General features: G+C 45.6%; 1 protein-coding gene across 6 annotated transcripts in view; it reads right to left on the bottom strand.

Annotated features, from left to right (window-relative positions):
• LOC147104952 (breakpoint cluster region protein) overlaps nucleotides 1–21,865 on the bottom strand; it is an 859,255-nt gene that overhangs the window by 104,935 nt on the left and 732,455 nt on the right. The window contains exon 1 of one of the 6 annotated variants that reach the window (XM_085962104.1): nucleotides 21,293–21,412. The exons of 4 other annotated variants lie outside the window; for them this stretch is intronic. In XM_085962104.1, the coding sequence (XP_085818230.1) occupies nucleotides 21,293–21,310 (18 nt within the window). In that variant the 5' untranslated portion in view covers nucleotides 21,311–21,412. Of the gene's footprint in view, nucleotides 1–21,292; nucleotides 21,500–21,865 lie in introns of those variants that run through there. One more of the 6 variants, XM_085962103.1, reaches the window with a different exon arrangement.

Below are 21,865 nucleotides of genomic sequence, written 5' to 3' on the forward strand. Positions count from 1 at the left end.
AAAAAATTGATCTGGATTAAATTCAGAGAGGGAGAGAAGTAAAAAGTAATCGAAGTGTGATGTCACCAGAAAGCAGGTAAGTGATTGGTTGGTGAGTATTTCTCTCTTTATAAACTTTAACTCTGTGGTTTATAGTTTCTAAAGTCTCTGTGCTGTAGCGGGGACTGTTTATGAACCAGGGCCCTTAAATATACCATTTAACTGTAGTGTAATTGGTGGGATTGATTTGATTTAATTTAATTGCAATTAATTAAAGGGTAAGTCATGGCAGGACAGCCCGGTGCCGTGGTATGCTCCTCCTGCGCTATGTGGGAACTCAGTCCCTGACAACGATGTGTGCAGGAAGTGTATCCAACTGCAGCTACTGGCAGACCGCATACATACTGGACCATTCGCGAGGCTGAGGACGTCGTGGATATCACGTTTGATCAGTTGGTCACACCGCAGGCAAAGGTTGGACAGGCAGAAAGGGAATGGGTGACCAAAAGGCTGAGTACTAGGCACAGGCAGGTAGTGCAGGGGTCCCCTGTGGACATCCCCCTCTCAAACAGATACAACACTTTGGGTACTGTTGGGGGGGATGGCTTATCAGAGGAAGGCAGCAGCAGCCAACTTCCTGGCACCAGGGGTGGCTCTGCTGCACAGGACGGGAGGGAAAAGAGGGGTAGAGCTATAGTAATAGGGGATTCTATTGTAAGGGGAATAGATAGGCGTTTCTGCGGCCACAAACGAGACTCCAGGATGGTGTGTTGCCTCCCTGGTGCAAGGGTCAAGGATGTCTCAGAGCGGCTGCAGAAAATCTTGGAAGGGGAGAAACATAGAAGATAGGAGCAGGAGTAGGCCATTCGGCCCTTCAAGCCTGCTCCGCCATTCAATGAGATCATGGCTGATCATCCAAATTCAGTACCCTATAGAAACATAGAAGTTGTCGTGGTGCATATAAGTACCAACGATATAGGTAAAAAGTGGGATGAGGTCCTAAAAGCTGAATATAGGGAGTTAGGAGGTAAATTAAAAAATAGGACCTCAAAGGTAGTAATCTCAGCATTGCTACCAGTGCCACGTGCTAGTCAGAGTAGAAATAGAAAGATATTCAGAAGAATACGTGGCTAGAGGAATGGTGCAAGGGGGAGGGATTCAAATTCCTGGGACATTGGAACCGGTTCTGGGGGAGGTGGGACCAGTTCAAACCAGACGGTTTGCACCTGGGCAGGGCCGGGACCGATGTTCTAGGGGGAGTGTTTGCTAGTGCTCTGGGGGAGGGTTTAAACTAAAATGGCAGGGGGTTGGGAACCTGAGCAGGGGGACAGAGGAAAGGGAAACAAGGATAAAAGCAAAAGATAGGACGGAGAAAAACAAAAGTGGCAGTCAGAGAAATCAACGGTTTAAATCAAACATGGCCACAGTAAATAATAATTCTAATAGGTCTAAGAGCGTTAAAAAAACAAGCCTGAAGGCTTTGTGTCTTAATGCGAGAAGCATTCGTAATAAGGTGGTTGAATTAGCTGCGCAAATAGAGGTAAACAAATTATGATTTGATTGGGATTACGGAAACATGGCTCCAGGGTGGCCAAGGCTGGTAACTCAACATCCAGGGGTATTCAATATTCAGGAAAGATAGGCTAAAAGGAAAGGGAGGTGGAGTAGCATTGCTGGTTAAAGAAGGGATTAACACAATTGTAAGGAAGGATATTAACTCTGATGATGTGGAATCTGTATGGGTAGAACTGAGAAATACCAAGGAGCAGAAAACGTTAGTGGGAGTGGTATATAGACCTCCAAACAGTAATGCGGAGGTTGGGGATGGCATTAAAAGGGAAATTAGAGAAGCGTGCTATAAGGGCACAGCAGTCATCATGGGTGACTTTAATCTACATATAGATTGGGCTAACCAAATTAGTAACAATACTGTGGAGGAGGAATTCTTGGAGTGTTTACGGGATGGTTTCCTGGACCAATATGTCGAGGAACCAACCAAAAATCAGGACCACGAGAAAGGATTAATTAGTAATCATGTTGTACGAGGCCCCTTGGGTCGGAGCGATCATAATATGATCGAATTCTTCATTAAGATGGAGAATGAAGTAGTCGACTCAGAGACTAGGGTCCTAAATTTAAATAAAGGAAACTACAATGGTCTGAGGCGCGAGTTGGGTAGTATTGATTGGGGAATGTCACTCAAAGGGTTGACGGTGGATAAGCAATGGCAAACATTCAAAGACCGCATGGATGAACTACAGAATTTGTTCATCCCAGTTTGGCATAAAAATAAAACAAAAAAGGTGACTCAACTGTGGCTAACAAGGGAAATTAGGGGTAGCATAAGATCCAAGGAAAGGACATATAAATTGGCCAGAAAAAGCAGTAAACCTGAGGATTGGGAGCAGTTTAGGATTCAACAAAGGAGGACGAAGGGATTAATTAAGAAAGGGAAAATAGAATATGAGAGTAATCTTGCAGGGAACATAAAAACTGACTGTAAAAGCTTTTATAGATATGTGAAGAGAAAAAGATTGGTGAAGTCAAGCATAGGTCCCTTGCAGTCAGAATCAGGAGAATTTATAATGGGGAACAAAGAAATGGCAGACCAATTCACAAATAACCTCCCAGAGATGTCGAGGAACATAGGGTCTGATGAAAGGGAGGAACTGAAAGAAATCAGTATTTGTAGGGAAATGGTGTTAGGGAAATTGATGGGATTGAAGGCCGATAAATCCCCAGGGCCTGATAATCTACATCCTAGGGTACTTAAGGAAGTGGCCCTAGAAATAATAGATGCATTGCTGATCATCTTCCAACATTCGATGGAATCTAGAACAGTACCCATGGATTGGAGGGTAGCTAATGTTACCCCACTATTCAAAAAAGGTGGTAGAGAGAAAACGGGGAATTACAGACCGGTAAGCCTGACATCGGTAGTAGGGAAAATGCTAGAGTCCATTATAAAAGATGTAATAGCAGAGCACTTAGAAAACAGTGACAGGATCGGACAAAGTCAACATGGATTTACAAAAGGTAAATCATGCTTGACTAATCTACTGGAATTTTTTGAGGATGTAACTGGTAAAATAGATAAGGGAGAACCAGTGGATGTGGTGTATTTGGACTTTCAGAAGGCTTTTGATAAGGTCCCGCATAAGAGATTAGCATGTAAAGTTAAGGCACATGGGATTGGGGGCAAGGTATTGACTCGGATAGAGAACTGGTTGGCAGACAGAAAGCAAAGAGTTGGAATAAACGGGTCTTTTTCCGAGTGGCAGGCAGTGACTAGTGGGGTACCGCAGGGATCGGTCCTTGGACCCCAGCTATTCACAATATATATTAATGATCTAGATGAGGGAACTAGATGTAATATCTCCAAGTTTGCAGACGACACAAAGCTGGGTGGGCGTGTGTGCTGTGAGGAGGATGCCGAGAAACTCCAGGATGATTTGGACAGGTTGGGTGATTTGGCAGAAGCATGGCAGATGCAATATAACGTGGATAAATGCGAGGTTATCCACTTTGGTGTCAAAAACAGGAAGGCAGATTATTATCTGAATGGCAATAGATTGGGAGAAGGGGAAGTGCAACGAGACCTGGGTGTCCTTGTGCACCAGTCGCTGAAGGTAAGCATGCAGGTGCAGCAGGCGGTTAAGAAGGCAAATGGTATGATGGCCTTCGTCGCAAGAGGGTTCGAGTACAGGAACAAGGATGTCTTGCTGCAGTTGTACAGGGCCTTGGTGAGACCACATCTTGAGTATTGTGTGCAGTTTTGGTCGCCTTATCTGAGGAAGGATGTCCTTGCCATGGAGAGAGTGCAGCGAAGATTCACCAGGCTGATACCTGGGATGGCAGGAATAACGTATGAGGAGAGATTGGGTCGACTGGGCTTATACTCGCTGGAGTTTAGAAGAATGAGAGCGGATCTCATTGAAACTTATAAAATTCTAACAGGATTAGACAGACTAGATGCAGGAAGGATGTTCCTGATGGCCAGGGAGTCCAGAACCAGGGGTCACAGTCTAAGGATAAGGGGTAAGCCATTTAGGACAGAGATGAGGAGGAATTTCTTCACCCAGAGAGTGGTGAACCTGTGGAATTCTCTACCACAGAAGGCAGTAGAGGCCAATTCATTAAATATATTCAAGAAGGAGTTAGATATATTTCTTAAGGCTAAAGGGATCAAGGGATATGGAGAGAAGGCCATGATCTCATTGAATGGTGGAGCAAGCTCGAGGGGCCGAATGGCCTACTCCTGCTCCTATCTTCTATGTTTCTATGTAAAGGCCTGCTCACGTAGAATTGCTAGTTGTCCAGTTTCTGGCCAACTGTCTGTGCTTCAACAAGCACTCTTTTAAAAAAAAAAAACTCTGGGTTGTGTGCACGTAGATGAATTTTCAGGGCAACATAGCATCTCAGTATGGTCCGTATGATCTGGCCAATCGGGGCCAATTTGCCCAGTCATACCTATGGCTGTTTAACCAACGAGACACAATAGGCAGCATGTGATATGCGCAGTTTGGAAATTAAGGTGAGTGCAGAAAACATATAAATTACTTAAAGTGGTTGAGACCTGGCTCTTGAATGCCTTCCAGATTTACATAGATCAATATGAAAATATCACTTCTAAAGCTGAAGCAAGGCACCTAAGACAGGAAAGAATCTGATTCCCATGATTCTGCTTTCCAGCATTCACTTGCAGTGACCCCTACCCTTTGCTGTCTGAAAGCTTACATTTGGGCAACGAGTTTCTCTGTTACATGGTTTAAATGGTTTCTAGCTAGTAACTGGAAGAATAGCTAATGAGGTCATTCCTTTGTGGGGGCATTTTCTCAGGCACCACCTTTTCCTGATGTCTTTAAATCACTACTGATAAGGTTCTGCTTAACGGGAATAATCAATTGCTCTTGTTTATTTCCTGTGTGCTGTTTATTTCAATTATGTGATCACCATTCTGAGTCTATTTTTTCCATGAAAAAAGGCTTGGACATCAGTGATGTTAATGTGTTTGCCCGAAAGGGTACGGTTTCTTCAGACAGCCCAATGCTGGATTGGCCATCCATAGGCAGATGAGGGAGGGCAGTTGTTCTGTACAGATCCCAAACAATGGCCCATTCGTTAGCAGACAACTTTGTTCAAAATTTATTTGATCTCTAAGTCTTTTAAAATCAACGCAGGCAGCCAAAGTTGATCAGTCTGGCAACAGCAAGTTGCAAGAGGAGGACCACTGTCCTGGTTCGGGAGAGTTTGTGTTTTTCCACTGGGCGAAGGACCCACTGAAGTGGGCTAGCATGTGTGATGTTAGAAAAAGGAGTCTTACCATCAAGCAACTTTAAAGTAAGCTTTAAGTAACTTATAAACACACTATATACAAGAGAGGTCTTTACCATGCCTCTGGTAGAAGCCTCTTACAATACTGAACAGACCAGTATTTATACCAGTCCAACAGGAAGTGACATATGACAGGAAGTGAGGTATGTACACAGTTCATAGTTCATAGTTCACAGGAAGTGATGACATAACTTCCCGGAAGTTATTACTATCACATTCTTCCCTCCTGCAGGATTAGGAGGCTGCGGGCTACCTTTTGGTCCGCAGCCGCCGAACAAGGAAGAGTCGCACCCATTTGGGTTCCCGTCGTAGAGGGTCGCTGGTCCGCTTACATGCGGTTGGCCATTGGTCAGAGTCTGTGTGGCCTGGATTGCCCTGTGAAGGGTCGGGGAGATCATGGCTTCGAGTACGAGCCCCAATAGGTTCAAAGTCGGACTGCCTCTGTTCAGAGGGAGGTGCAGAGCTGGTCTGTGGCGGATCAGTACTTTCATGCGCGGTACTGGGAGGGTCGCAACCTTGAGTACGGGGTTCTACCGGCACCAAGCTAGTTGGTGTCCGATCAGGATCCTGGAGAGGGGTACCCGATAGGTCCCAAGAGTTTCCTGGTGAAATGCCATCACCCGATGTCCCACTAGGTCCTGGTGGGCAGGGAGCCAGATCCCGTAATGATACGGTAGATTCTCGGCCGTCGGAATATCGTATGTTTGCATAGGTGGGGTTGGCATCGGTTAGTTCGACCTCGTCTACGAGAGGGTCATTTTTAGACGTCCGAACGTATCTTCGGAGTAATACAGGTCCAGGAGTAGTTAGCCATGACGGGAGTGATGTCCCATGAGATGAGCGACGCTGGAATCCAAAGAACCGCTCATGAGGTGTAGTATTTGTGGCTGTAGAAAGCAGGGACCGTATAGAGTGCAATGCATCCGGAAGCACTGTTTCCCATTGCTGGTCTGGTAGGCCCCGAGATCTTAAAGCGAGACGTACGGAATTCCAGATGATACCGTTATACCTCTCTACCTGCCCATTTCCGATGGGATGGTATGGTGTTGTTTTGCTTGTAGCAATTCCCCGTTCTGAGAGGTAGTCCTTGAGTTCCCTTGACATAAAGGATGGACCCCGATCTGAGTGAATATAAGCCGGCATGCCACAGAGAGAAAATACCTGCTCAAGGCAGCAGATTACTGTGGACGCCAGCATATTGGAGCAGGGGAAGGCAAACGGAAAACGTGAATATTCGTCGATCATGGTGAGCAAATATGTGTTCCGAGTTGAAGAGGGCACTGGGCCCTTAAAATCGATGCTAAGTCGTTGCATCGGTTGGGTTGCATGTATGAGTATACCATCTGAGGGGCGGAAGAACTGAGGTTTTAATTCCGCACAAAGCCGGCATTCTGAGCATATTTTCTTTCCATCTCCAGTGGAAAAAGGGAGATTCCGTGATCGTACGAAATGTAGCATGCGCGTAACGCCAAGATGACACAATCCATTGTGGACATCCATGAGAGTAGAGGATGACATAGTGGAGCAGAATGCCCGTGTGAGGGTGTCCGGGGCCACATTCTCCTTGCCAGGCCGATAGAGAATGGTATAACCAAAAGAGGCCAGTTCCATCCTCCAAAGTTGTATTTTATTATTCTTAATTTTGGTTCATTTTCGATTATCGAGCATGAAGGCGACTGATTGTTGGTCCGTGATCAATGTAAAGTGCTGGCGAGCTAGAAAATGGTTCCACTTCCGTACTGCCTCTATGATGGCTGTGGCTTCTTTCTCAACCGGAGGATAATGTAGCTCGGCACCTTGTAAGGTCCTGGACATAAATGCTACAGGACGACCTTCCTGATTCAGAGTAGCCGAGATCGCCACCTCCGAGGCATCACATTCAACCACGAAAGGGAGATTCTCATCGATGGAGTGAAGAGCCGCTTTCTCCAACTGTTTTTTGAGAAGGTTAAAGGCTGCAACAGCTGCTGTTCCTAGTGGAAATGATCCAGCATGCAGCAAGGGTTGGATTTTGTCCGAAAAATGAGGAATCCATTTAGCGTAGTATGCAAACAGACCGAGAGCCCGACGTAAAGAAGCCGGATTCTTAGGTGACGGGAGCTCTTGGAGCGGGCGAAGTCTTTCTGGGTCTGGCTTAATGATACCATTGCCTATGCAGTAGCCAAGGATGTTGATGGTCGGTTGCGACTCAACAGATTTGGATTCATTCAGGGTCAAATTACGGCGATGGAGGGCACCCCGAAATTTTTGGAGGTTGGCGTCGTGTTCCTGTTGATCGTGACCTGCAATGGTAATGTTATCAAGATAGGGAAAAGTGTCCCTTAGGTTTTCCTGCTGAACCAGGCCATCCATTGCCCGTTGGAAGACAGCCACTCCATTAGTAACCCCGAATGGGAGGCGACGAAATTGGTACAGCCGTCCATTAGCCTCAAAGGCCGTGTACTGCTTATCTGAGACCTTCAAGGGTACCTGATGATAGGCACTTTTTAAATCGTAAGTTAAGAACACTTTGTATTCGGCCAGTTTATTAACCATATCATCAATGCGTGGCAATGGGTAGGCGTCCAAGTCGGTATATTGATTGATGGTTTGCGAATAATCGATGCATAGTCGCTGTTTGTGAGGTTTTAGAGGGTTCTTGACAATGACGACTTGAGCCCGCCAGGGCGACGAACATGGTTCGATGATATCCTCTGCTAGAAGTCGAGAGATTTCAGCCGCAATAAAAGATTGGTCTTCCTGATTAAAGCGCCGTGATTTCGTTATTATTGGTTTGCATCGAAGCGGAATACTGGCAAATAATGAGGGTTCATCAAGTGAAGCTGCTGACAATGCACAAAACGGTAATTTAGACGGTATATTAGAAATAGTAAGTCCGGGTTTGGATCCACCAAACTCAATGGTGAGTTTCTTATGCTGTTTTTGGAAGTCTAGCCCTAAGAGGAGATCACTACATAAGTCCTTGAGCACCAAAAGTCGGGTGGAGGGATACATACGACCATGAAGTGTCATATCAACAACACAAAAGCCGGAGATTCTGGTATTAAGTGATGACTGAGCCATCGCAATTGCCTGGTCCGATGGGAAGACATGTAGTTTCAATTTCGCAACAATCTGTTCCTTAATGAAACTATCAGTACTTCCTGAGTCAATTAAGGCATCTAAGGTATGCCCTTTAATTGAAATTTTTGTGGCTGCATGAGACAGGTTCTGTGGGCAAGCAGCTGTAATTGGTGTAGTTGCACAGAGAGTGGCTAAAACTCTCGGTGTTTCTCTTCGGGAGAGAGCTCAAGAGGAAGCTTGATAGGTCCTAGCTGGAGCATCTTGATAGGCCCTAATTGGGGCAGTTCGGTAGGCCTTAGCTGGATTGGCCCTCGTAGAGGCCCTTGATAGGCAAACTTTAGCAAAGTGTCCTTTTTTTTTTGCAATAACTGCAGATTGCATTGCGAGCAGGGCAGGTTTTCCTAGGGTGAAAAGCATCTCCACAAAAGAAGCACTCCTTCCTAGATTGCCAAGAGGCTGCTAAAGTGGGGTCATCCTCCTCTTCTTCATCAGAATTATCAGAATTAGATTCCCCCATGATAGGGTTCACCTGAGACCGCTTGAATTGTCTGGTTGCAGCTACAGCAGCAGATCGAGATCTGGGCAGCTGATAGAGGTCTGCATTTCTCTTTGCCAAATCCAGAGAACAAGCTAGGTCAAAAGCTTTCTGTAGCTCAAGTGTTTTACTTTCTAGTAGACGCTGGCGTATAAATGGAGAGGCAATCCCGCAGATGAAAGCATCACGAATCATTTCTTTGCGGTACAGCTCAGCTGAGGCTGCCTGAAAGTTACAATCTATGCTGAGCCTGCGAAGTTCTTGCAGGAATTCGTCAATTGATTCCCCTGGCCCTTGTTGGGCTGTGGCCAGTAGATGTCTAGCATAGACCTCATTTGGGGTCTTGGCATACAGTTTCTTAAGTGCCCGAATCACCTCATCGTAATTATCCCATTCATCAACATATTCGAACACTTTTGGGGTCACATAATTGATAAGTATCCTCAATCTAGCAGGAGCATCCGCTTTACATTCATCCAGAAAATTCTCAAAAGTACGGCACCAATGCTTCCATACCCTGCCAGCTGCTGGTGTATTCGGGTCCAAGTCCAGACGAATAGGTCTAAGGATTCTCTCCATGATGGGTGGTTCCCTGGATCCTTAACTCCGAGTTTGTCCGAAGGTCTAGTATTTGTGAGTGTAAATACTAAGTTACTTAAATTGATGTAAGAAAAAGGAGTCTTACCATCAAGTAACTTTAAAGTAAGCTTTAAGTAACTTATAAACACACTATATACAAGAGAGGTCTTTACCATGCCTCTGGTAGAAGCCTCTTACAATACTGAACAGACCAGTATTTATACCAGTCCAACAGGAAGTGACATATGACCGGAAGTGAGGTGTGTACACAGTTCATAGTTCACAGTTCACAGGAAGTGATGACATAACTTCCCGGAAGTTATTATCATCACAATATGCGTGCTCTTTATTTTCGTAACAGTATGCGAACAAAAGTTGAACTGACTATGCCAAGTGATTTTTCATCATACTCCGTGTTCTGTATGCTTTACCTACTATGTAATAAAGCAGCTTACCAACCAAATCAAATGTCCCCTCACATAGTCTGCCTTTGGAGTGATTAAAGGAATATATGTGCTTAAGATACAGAGATCCAGTCCAGACGTGGGAGTTTCCATTGATGCACTCCCTCGTCCTGCTACCACACCAGCAGATACAGAGCAGCGAGAATCAACTTCAGTAAAAGAGCAGGTAACCAGACTACTTAATACAGGAAACTTTCGATTTACCGGCACCTAAATAACTGGAAATCTAGGTTAACCGGCAAAAATCAGGAGTAGGTTCAGGTAACTTTTATTACTTGCCTTCCTCCATTTGTTGCTGTGCAAGGGTGTGGCTGCAGCTGTTGCTAAGCTACAGAGACGCTTGCAACTTGTGGCCATTGTTCTGAAGCTGCCAACAGGGTTTGTTGCTTTATACGGGGCTCTCAGCTCCGTATCTTTTACAATAGCTTTCGGTTATCCGGAATTTTTGATGAACCGGCACCACGTTGGTCCCGTCCACGCCGGATAAAAAAAAGTTTCCTGTAGCACTGTCGACTACACCTTCCATCACTTTGCTGCTGGTTGAGATTAGGCTGATGGGGCGGTAATTGGCTGGATTGGATTTGTCCTGCTTTTTGTGGGCAGGGCACACCTGGGCAATTTTCCACTTTGTCGGGTAAATGCCAGTGTTATCTGATGCTGCCACACAGTGCCTCATGGGTGACCAGTTTTGAGCTGCTAGATCTCTTCTGAATCTATCCCATTTAGCACGGTAGTAGTGCCACACAACACGATGGAGGGTGTCCTCAGTGTGAAGATGGGACTTCATCTCCACAGGGATTGTGCGGTGGTCGTGCATGCATGGTATCTCTTCCAGCGGCAGCAGCTGGCGTGCGGATGCACAGGGCTTCTCGACTGACACGCAGCCATGCACCTTAGGGGGTGCATTGGTCCAGAGTCAATGTTGAAGACTCCCAGTGCCACTCCCTCCCTCCTGTATACCACTGTGCTGCCAGCTCTGGTGGGTCTGTCCTGCCGGTCGAACAGGACATACCCAGGGATAGTGATGGAGGAGTTTGGGACGTTGGCTGATGGGTATGATTCTGTTGCTTGGCTAGTCTGTGGGACAGCTCTCCCAATTTTGGCACAAGTTCCCAGATGTTAGTGAGGAGGACTTTGCAGGGTTGCCTGGGCTCAGTATGCCTTTGCTGTGTCCATGTCCGGTGCCTAGGTCTAGGTCGGTGCTGGGTGGTCTGTCCCGTTTTATTCTTATTGTTTTTCCTAGCGGTTTGATACAACTGAGTGGCTTGCTAGGCCATTTCAGAGGGCAGTTAAAAGTCAACCACATTGCTAAGAGTCTGGAGTCACATATAGGCCAGACCGGGTAAGGGCGGTAGATTTCCTTCCCAGGATGACACTGAGGATGGGAAACTATAGTTATGAAGAGAGACTCGAGACACAATCATAGAATAGAATTTTGCAGCACAGAAGGAGGCCATTCAGCCCATCATGCCAGTGCCTGCTCTTTGAAAGAGCTCTCCAATTTAGACCCACACCTCAGCTTTTTCCCCATAACCCTACAAATTAGTTCTCTTCAAATAAATGTCCAATTGCCTTTTGAAAGTTCCTATAGAATCTCATTCCACCACCCTTTCAGGTAATGCGTTCCAGATCATAACCCTCTAAGAGAAATAATTTCTCATTTCCCCTCTAGTTCTTTTGCCATTTATTTTAAATCTATGATCCCTGGTTACTGACCCACTTGTCAGAGGAAACAGTTTCTCCCTACTTGCTCTATTAGAACCCCGTATTATTTTGAATACCTCTACTAGGTCTCCCCTTAACCTCTTCTGCTCTTAGAACAATTCCAGCTTCTCCAATCTCTCCACAAAACTGAACTCCCTCTTCCATGGTATCATCCTGGTAAACCTCCTCTGCATCCTCCCCAAGGCCTTGTGACCAGAATTGTACTCAATACTCCAGCCAAGGTCTAACAAGTGATTTGTAAAGGTTTAGCATGACTTCCTTGTTTTTGTATTCAGTGCCCCTATTTACAAAGCCAAGTATCCCATACACTTTCTTAACTGCACTTATCAAGTTGCCCTGCTATTTTCAAGGATTTGTGAATATGCACCACCCACCACCCCCACCCCACCGCGGTCCCTCTGCTCTGGTACCTCACTCAAAATAATACCATTTAGATTATACCGCCTCTCCATGTTGTTTCTCTCAAAGTGCATCACTTCACACTTATCTGCATTAAATTGCATCTGCCATGTGTCTGCCTATTTCACCAGTTTGTCTAGGTCCTTCTGAATTACTTGCTCACTGTTATAAATCTCATCATCAAGAAACTACTCATGAAATAACATTGGACGGCCAGCTGGTGGCGCCATCCAAGGAGTATAAATCCTCAGGTGTGGGCCCAGCTTTCCAGGGACATTTTGTAAGACAAGGAACTAGTGAAGTACAACTAGACCTCCATGTTCTGAAACAAGTTGATTAAAGCCTTGTTTTATACTCAAACCAAGTGCGTAGTGAGTTTTAGTACGTCAATTTAATCAACTTGATATCGACTCCACGCTCTGAGGGATTTTGGGAACAGCCAGCTACGACTTCAACTGCAGAAGGGAACTCCGGCGTAGAAATCAATCCATCATGGACAAACTACTCAGACCTGCCCGTCTTGACCTGGACCCAAATTCATCTACAGCTGCTAAGGTATGGAAACACTGGTATTGTACCTTCAGCAACTTCCTCAGGGTGTGTGGTGAGAATGTTCCTGATAAATTAGAGATACTTGCCAATTATGTATCTCCTCATGTGTTTGACTATATCGAAGACTGCGTAGACTATGACTCCACTATCCTAATATTACAGCGACTATATGTTAAGGCCCCAAACAGAATTTTTGCTCAGCGTCTATTGGCCACAACTCGACAACAACCCGGGGAATCACTTGACGAATTCCATCAAAAGTTTCGCAGGCTCAGCAAGGATTGTAATCTTAAAGCTGTCACAGCTGAGCAGTACCAGAAGGAGCTAGTTCACAATTCCTTTATTAATGGAATTACGTCTCCCTTCATACGCCAGTGTCTGTTGGAGAATAAAACCCTTGAGTTACAGGCTGCCTATGACCAGGCGTGTTCCCTGGAATTAGCAAAGAGGAATGCAGATACCTATCTTTTACCTCGTGCACGTGCTGCTGCTATCACTTTTAATGACTCCTTCAATAGGTCTCGGGCGGAAGCCCTCACTGATGATGACTCTAACTTAGCGGATGACAACCCTACCCTAGAAACCTACACTGATGACGACCCTGCCCTAGCGGCATCTTGGCAATCTGGAAGGAAGTGTTTCTTCTGTGGAGGTGCGTTCCATTATAGGAAATTTTGTCCTGCTCGTAACGCAACCTGCAATCATTGCAGCAAGAAAGGTTACTTTTCGAAGGTATGCGAGTCAAGAGCTGCTGTTAGTAAGAAAGGCCACTTTTCTAAGGTATACCGGTCAAGAGCTCCTGTTAGTTTTGTAGCTACTATCTATAAAACTGCTCCTCCCCCAAGAACCACTACTAAGGTTACAGCTGTCAAGGGTAAAACTGCCCCTCCTCCCATCACAGCTATTTTTCCCCAAAGTCTGTCCCATGCAGCCACGAAGGTTTCGGTAAATGGACACATTTTGAGTGCACTAATTGACTCATGCAGCTCTGACACCTTCATTAGTGAGTGGGCTGTAAGTAAGTTAAAACTGCGTATTTACTACGTCACTCACTATTTAATAGGTTGCCAAATTTAGTATCTTCCGCAAACTTCAAAATTTTACTCCCTATACCCGCTTCTAGATCATTTATATATAAGAAAAGCAAAATTCCTAATACCCATCCCCTGGGAGATCCCACTGCATACTTCTCTCCAGTCAGAAAAACATCTGTTCACCACTACTCTTTGCCTCCTATCCCTTAGCCAATTCTGTACCCAAGTTACCATCGTCCCTTTAATACCATGTGGTTCTATTTTCCAAATAAGTCTGTATGCGGTACTTTATCAAATGCCTTTTGAAAGTCTATATGTACAACATCTACTGCACTACCTTTATCAACCTTCTCTGCTCCTTCATCAAAAGAACTGAATCAGGTTAGTCAGACATGATTTGCCTTGAACAAATCCGTGCTGTCTGTCCCATATTAACCCGTGCTTCTCCAAGTGAGCATTAATTTTGTCCATGACACTGATCTCTAGTAGTTTCCCCACCAGTGACATTAGACTGATTGGCGGGTAGTTACCAAGTTTATCCCTCTCCCTTTTTTGAACAGGGGTGTAACATTTGCAATCCTCCAGTCCTCTGGCACCATTCCCATATCCAAAGTGGTTTGAAAGATTGTGGTCAGAGATTCTGCCATCTCCACCCTAGCTTCCCTCAGCAATCTACGATGCATCCCATCTGGGCCGTGTGACTTGTTAACTGAGTGATGCCAACCTATTTAGCACCTCCTTTCTATTTTTATCCTATCTGATATCTCTACTCCCCCCATCTCTACTGTAGAATTAATGTAACATTAACTTCATCCTCTTCTTTTGTGAAGACAGATGCAAGTATTCATTCAGTAGCTCAGTCATGCCCTCTACCTCCACAAGAAGATTTCCTTTTTTGTCCCTAATCGGCCCCATACTGGAAGTGTTTCCACTGGCGCATGGAAGGCTAAGAGGAAATAGAGGGTTTTAAAATGATGTGGGATTTCGATAGGGTTGCCAGCCCTAGCGGATTGTCCTCAAGTTTCCAGGAATTAAAGATTCATCTCCTGGACACTGATGTGAGCAACCCAGGAGAAATAATCATAGGGGCATTAAAAAAAGTGGGGTATTTTTCATTTTCTTTTATCAGTTATAAAAATATTGGAGATGGGGAAAATGGCTGACTGACTGGGAGGGTTGGATGGAGGCAGGAGGTCATGTGACAATATCTCCAGGAATACATCCAACCAGAGTTGGCAACCCTAGATTATGCTAGAGTGACTAAGGAGGTGAGGCCCGATCAGAGCATCGGACCTGTGAGGGGGCAGTGACCGGCGGCAGTTAAAAGCGGCGGCAGTTTGAAATCGGCGGCAGTTGCGAGGTGAGGCCCGATCAGAGCATCGGACCTGTGAGGGGGCAGTGACCGGCGGCAGTTAAAAGCGGCGGCAGTTTGAAATCGGCGGCAGTTGCGAGGTGAGGCCCGATCAGAGCATCGGACCTGTGAGGGGGCAGTGACCGGCGGCAGTTAAAAGCGGCAGCAGTTTGAAATCGGCAGCAGTTGAGAGTTGAGGCGTACCAATTCAACAGCAGAGGAGAGAGGTAAAAAGTAATCCAAGTGTGACGTCACCAGGAAGCGGGTAAGTGATTGGTTGGTGAGTATTTCTTTTGTTACAAGCTTAAATTCTGCGGTTTATATTTTCTTGGGTCTCTGTGGTGTAGTGGGGACAGTTGGTAAATAAGCGCCCTAGAGTATATCTTTAACTGGTGGTATTGAATTAATTTAAATTAATTAAAGGGGTAAGTCATGCCAGGAGAGCCCAGCCCTGTGTTATGCTCCTCTTGCTCTATGTGGGAATTCAGGGACGCTGCCAGTGTCCCTGATGACCACGTGTGCCAGAAATGCATCCAGCTGCAGCTACTAACGGGCCGTATTGAGGCGCTGGAGCTGCGGATGGATGGGTTGTGGAGCATTCACGATGCCGAGAGGGTCGTGGATTACACGTTTGATGAGTTGGTCACGCCGCAGGGTAGGGCTGCACAGGCAGGAGGGAAATGGGCGACCACCAGGCGGAGCAGTAGAAGCAGGCAGGTAGTGCAGGAGACCCCTGTGGCCATCCCCCCTTTCAAACAGGTATACCAATTTGGATACTGTTGAGGGGGATGACTCACCAGAGGAAGGCAGCAGCAGCCAACTTCCTGGCACCGGGGGTGTTGTTGCTGCTCAGGAAGGGAGGAAAAAGAGTGGGAGAGCAATAGTGGTAGGGGATTCTATCGTAAGGGGAACAGATAGACGGTTCTGTGGCCGTAGACGTGACTCCAGGATGGTTTGTTGCCTCCCTGGTGCCAGGGTCAAGGATGTCACTGAACGGCTGCAGGGCATTCTGAAGGGGGAGGGTGAACAGGCAGAGGTCGTGGTTCACATTGGGACCAACGACATAGGTAGGAAAAGGGATGAGGTCCTGCAACAAGAATTTAGGGAGCTAGGTAGCAGATTAAAGAGCAGGACCTCAAAGGTTGTAATCTCTGGATTACTCCCGGTGCCACGTGCTAGTGAGTATAGGAATAGGAGGATAGAGCAGATGAATGCGTGGCTAAAGAGTTGGTGCAGGAGGGAGGTCTTTAGTTTCCTGGATCACTGGGCCTGCTTCTGGGAAAGGTGGGACTTGTACAAGTCGGACGGGTTGCACCTGAACCAGAGCGGGATAAATATCCTTGCGGGGAGGTTTGCTAGCACTGTTCGGGGGGGTTTAAACTAAAATGGCAGGGGGTTGGGAACCTGAGCAGGGAGACAGAGGAAAGGAAAACAGGGATAAAAGCAAAAGATAGGAAGGAGAAAAACAAAAGTGGCAGTCAGAGAAATCAACGGTTTAAATCAAACGTGGCCACAGTAAATAATAATTCTAATAGGTCTAAGAGCGTTAAAAAAACAAGCCTGAAGGCTTTGTGTCTTAATGCGAGGAGCATTTGTAATAAGGTGGATGAATTGGCTGCGCAAATAGAGGTAAACGAATATGATTTGGTTGGGATTACAGAAACGTGGCTCAAGGATGGCCAAGACTGGGAACTCAACATCCAGGGGTATTCGATATTCAGGAAAGACAGGCAAAAAGGAAAGGGAGGTGGGGTAGCATTACTGGTTAAAGAAGGGATTAATACAATTGTAATGAAGGATAGTAGCTCTGATGATGTGGAATCTGTATGGGTAGAATTGAGAAGTACTAAGGGGAAAAAAAAACATTAGTGGGAGTGGTATATAGACCTCCAAACAGTAAGGTGGAGGTTGGGGATGGCATTAAAAGGGAAATTAAAGAAGCGTGCAATAAGGGCACAGCAGTCATCATGGGTGACTTTAACCTACATATAGATTGGGCCAACCAAATTAGTAACAATACTGTGGAGGAGGAATTCCTGGAGTGTTTACGGGATGGTTTCCTGGACCAGTATGTCGAAGAACCAACCAGAGATCAGGCCATCTTAGACTGGGTATTATGCAACGAGAAAGGATTAATTAGCAATCTTGTTGTATGAGGCCCCTTGGGTCGGAGCGATCATAATATGATCGAATTCTTCATTAAGATGGAGAATGAAGTAGTTGACTCAGAGACAAGGGTCCTCAATTTAAATAACGGAAACTACGATGGTCTGAGGAGCGAGTTGGGTAGGATTGAGTGGGGAATGGCGCTCAAAGGGTTGACGGTGGATAGGCAATGGCAAACATTCAAAGACCGAATGGATGAGCTACAGAATTTGTTCATCCCAGTTTGGCGTAAAAATAAAACAAAAAAGGTGACTCAACTGTGGCTAACAAGGGAAATTAGGGATAGCACAAGATCCAAGGAGAGGACATATAAATTGGCTAGAAAAAGCAATAATCCAGAGGATTGGGAGCAGTTTAGGAGTCAACAAAGGAGGACAAAGGGATTAATTAAGAAAGGGAAAATAGAATATGAGAGTAAGCTAGCAAGGAACATAAAAACTGACTGTAAAAGCTTTTATAGATATGTGAAGAGAAAAAGATTAGTGAAGTCAAGCGTAGGTCCCTTACAGTCAGAATCAGGGGAATTCATAATGGGAAACAAGGAAATGGCAGACCAACTAAATGCATACTTTGGTTCTGTCTTCACAAAGGAGGACACAAATAACCTCCCAGAGATGCCGGGGAACATAGGGTCTGATGAAAGCGAGGAACTGAAAGAAATCAGTATTTGTAGGAAAATGGTGTTAGGAAAATTGATGGGACTGAAGGCCAATAAATCCCCAGGGCCTGATGGTCTACATCCCAGGGTACTTAAGGAAGTGGCCCTAGAGATAGTAGATGCATTACTGATCATCTTCCAGAACTCGATAGACTCTGGAACGGTACCCATGGATTGGAGGGTAGCTAATGTTACCCCACTATTCAAAAAAGGTGGTAGAGAAAAAGCGCGGAATTATAGACCGGTAAGCCTGATATCGGTAGTGGGGAAAATGCTAGAGTCTATTATAAAAGATGTAATAGCAGAGCACTTGGAAAGCAGTGACAGGATCGGACAAAGTCAACATGGATTTACAAAAGGTAAATCATGCTTGACTAATCTACTGGAATTTTTTGAGGGTGTAACTGGTAAAATAGATAAGGGAGAACCAGTGGATGTGGTGTATTTGGACTTTCAGAAGGCTTTCGATAAGGTCCCACACAAGAGATTAGCGTGCAAAATTAAGGCACATGAGATTGGGGGCAAGGTATTGACTTGGATAGAGAACTGGTTGGCGGACAGAAGGCAAAGAGTTGGAATAAACGGGTCGTTTTCCGAGTGGCAGGCAGTGACTAGTGGGGTACCGCAAGGATCGGTCCTAGGACCCCAGCTGTTCACAATATATATTAATGATCTGGACGAGGGAATTGGATGTAATATCTCCAAATTTGCAGACGACACAAAACTGGGCGGGAGGGTAAGCTGCGAGGAGGATGTTGGGAAACTCCAGTACGATTTGGACAGGTTGGGCGATTGGGCAGAAACATGGCAAATGCACTATAATGTGGATAAATGTGAGGTTATCCACTTTGGTGGCAAAAACAGGAAGGCAGATTATTATTTGAATGGCAATAGATTGGGAGAAGGGGAAGTGCAAAGAGACCTGGGTGTCCTTGTGCACCAGTCGCTGAAGGTAAGCATGCAGGTGCAGCAGGCGGTTAAGAAGGCAAATGGTATGTTGGCCTTCGTAGCAAGAGGGTTCGAGTACAGGAACAAGGATGTCTTGCTACAGTTGTACAGGGCCTTGGTGAGCCCGCACCTTGAGTATTGTGTGCAGTTTTGCTCACCATACCTGAGGAAGGATGTTCTTGCCATGGAGGGAGTGCAGCGAAGATTCACCAGGCTGATACCTGGGATGGCAGGAATGACGTATGAGGAGAGATTGTGTCGATTGGGCTTATACTCACTGGAGTTTAGAAGATTGAGAGGGGATCTCATCGAAACCTATAAAATTCTGTCAGGTCTGGACAGACTAGATGCAGGAAGGATGTTTCTGATGGCCGGGGAGTCCAGAACCAGGGGTCATAGTCTAAGGATAAGGGGTAAGCCATTTAGGACTGAAATGAGGAGGAATTTCTTCACCCAGAGTGGTGAACCTGTGGAATTCTCTGCCACAGAGGGCGGTGGAGGCCAGTTCATTAAATATATTCAAGAAAGAGTTGGATATGTTTCTTGAGGCTGAAGAGATCAAGGGATATGGGGAAAAGGCAGGGACAGGGTACTGAATTTGGATGATCAGCCATGATCACATTGAATGGCGGAGCAGGCTCGAAGGGCCGAATGGCCTACTCCTGCTCCTATCTTCTATGTTTCTATGAAAACCTATTGCCTCCAGTTAGGGCTCATCAATTTAATATTATCACTGAGAGTGTGAGGAGAGCAGTTAGGAGAAATTTATTTACGTAGAGGGATGTTGGAGCATGGAATTCTTTGCCACAGGGAATGCTTGAGGCAGAGACCATTGCATTTTGTAAGGGAAAACTGAAGAAGGGGATGATACTGGGTTATGAGGAGAGTGGGGCAGTGAAATTGGTCTTAGTGGGGCAGCTGTATTAGTTCTGGATTTCTCTAACAAAGAGCCAGCACAGACACGATGGGTCAAATGATCTTCGTCTGTACTGGTAATGTACAAAATTCACAATTCTCCACCCTGCCAAAAACAAAATAGCTACAGAAGGACATAAATAGGATACCATATGCCCATCTTTTATGCCATTTTTGCACGTGTGTTGGACAGGGTAATGCTCCACTCTATCTCCTTAAAAAGAAAGAAACCAAAGTGCCAGATAATCATAGCTTGGGAAGAAGTATGGACATATATTGAACAGAGAGCGATTGTGCAGCTCTAACGTTTCATTTTACATTACGCAAATGGTCAGCAGGAAATTTGCTGAAATGTTTTGGTTTGAGTCAAGCTGTAAGTGTTTCCATTAATTCCTATCCCCTCTGACAGATCCGTTCATGCCTGCAGGCTGATGTACTGCCAGAGTTTTCATTCTCTTCAAATTGTCTGTGCTTGGTTTGTTAACAAGCTCGGTTTGTTCGCATGCTCAGTAAATGATCACCTGGGTAAACATCCTGTGCTGGAGCCAGAGGTTATTGATTTTTGACAGCTCCTTCTCTGGTAAACAGGTCTTTTTGACCAAGGCCCTGAGGTAATAAGCTCAGAAAGCTATTTAGGACAGAAGCTGTTTTTAATTTCAGTGAAGGACGTGTGTATATACATTTTCAACCCTCTCCATGAACATTATACATAAATAAACTTGAAAATATTATAAAACATAAAAAGAATTAAGGATGTAAGCACATCTCCCTACTGGTAGTATATACTAGATTATTTCTGCACATCTTGCCAAATATTATTCCAGCTCTTGATGTGGAAAAATACAGTGCAATTACAGCATGAAATATGTGGATCGTTATTTAGTTCAGGTCATTTAACAGGTCACCAGATCCAAAGGCAACAAAAAAACCTCTTCTGTCATTTTATTCAAAACTCTTAATGACAGACATTTTTCTGTCACTTAACCCAGGGGGCTTGAGGTGACAGATTAGACAGCAGATTGAATGAAACAGATATAGCAGACACCCCTACGAAAAGGGCAGAGAAATGTGAATAGGGTGAAGAGCTCCAGTTGAAGAACTAGCACCAGTAAAGAGTTTTGGAAAGAAGTTATAAAGTTGAGATTATTTGGTTAATTTATATATATTATTAAATCATCTTGCATTTAGCTCACAGATTCTGTTCAGAAAACTTTTCTTATTTTATAAAGTGTTGATATGAGAAGAAATAACTTTCTTTTTAGGTTACTGAGGAAAGTATGGGTGGAAACTGCGGAGGCTCTGGCCATAATCTTCCAATCCTCCTTGGATATGGAGGTGGTGCCTGTAGTGTATGTAACCGTTCCACCTTTAAGAGAACTATTTTAAGGGTTGCACTACTTTATCTTGGCTGCTGTATACTGTAATACCGGTGGTGACCACACCGGTATATAAGTGCTGTGTAATGATTTATTGGGCAGTTCCGCCCTGACCTTCAACCAGTAAAGACCTGTTAAATTTTACTCTTGTGGTCTGTGTAGTAATTCTCAATATAACACACAGACTTAACAGTGGCGACGAGTCCGATCTTACCCTGCGGCAGAGATACATCCAAGGCAGTTTAACGGGCGTCGAGAGGAGGCATCCGCCCTCATCATTCTGCTGAGAGAAGACTCGGGTCTGCAGAGCACAGGAAGAATTCTGACACGAAGCCTTCCATCAGCAACAGGCAGTGATCATCCCTTCTATCACGGTGGTGGGTAAGCCAATCAGCGACGAGCAGCGAGTCGGCCACGTTGACTGTGAGTAGGGGAGAAAAAAAAAACGGAGGATATAAGGGCGGAGAACTCGACCACGGCCGGGGAAAGGAGCTGGACAGAAGTCGGGGCCAGAGGCGCTGAGACTGGGGCAGCGTAAGGCACGGAAGCCGCGGTGAACGCAAACGCAGCCGGTGCGAAAGACCGGGCTGCAAGCGGGCTGGGAGACGCAACAGCGCCGAGAGAGAGCTCGACCGCGACCGGTGAAAAAGGCCGGGCAGCTACCGAGGCCGCGAGGCGCAGCGACCGGGTCAGCGTAAGGCGCGGGAGAAAATAAAAAAACCGCGGAGAACTCAGCCGCAGCCGGGGGGGAAAGGACCGGACTGCAAGAGGGGCTGGGAGGCACGAT

The sequence above is a fragment of the Somniosus microcephalus genome, chromosome 19, assembly GCF_052327205.1.
Source record: "Somniosus microcephalus isolate GS21.2 chromosome 19, FLI_Smic_1.0, whole genome shotgun sequence".
Lineage (NCBI taxonomy): Eukaryota > Metazoa > Chordata > Chondrichthyes > Squaliformes > Somniosidae > Somniosus > Somniosus microcephalus.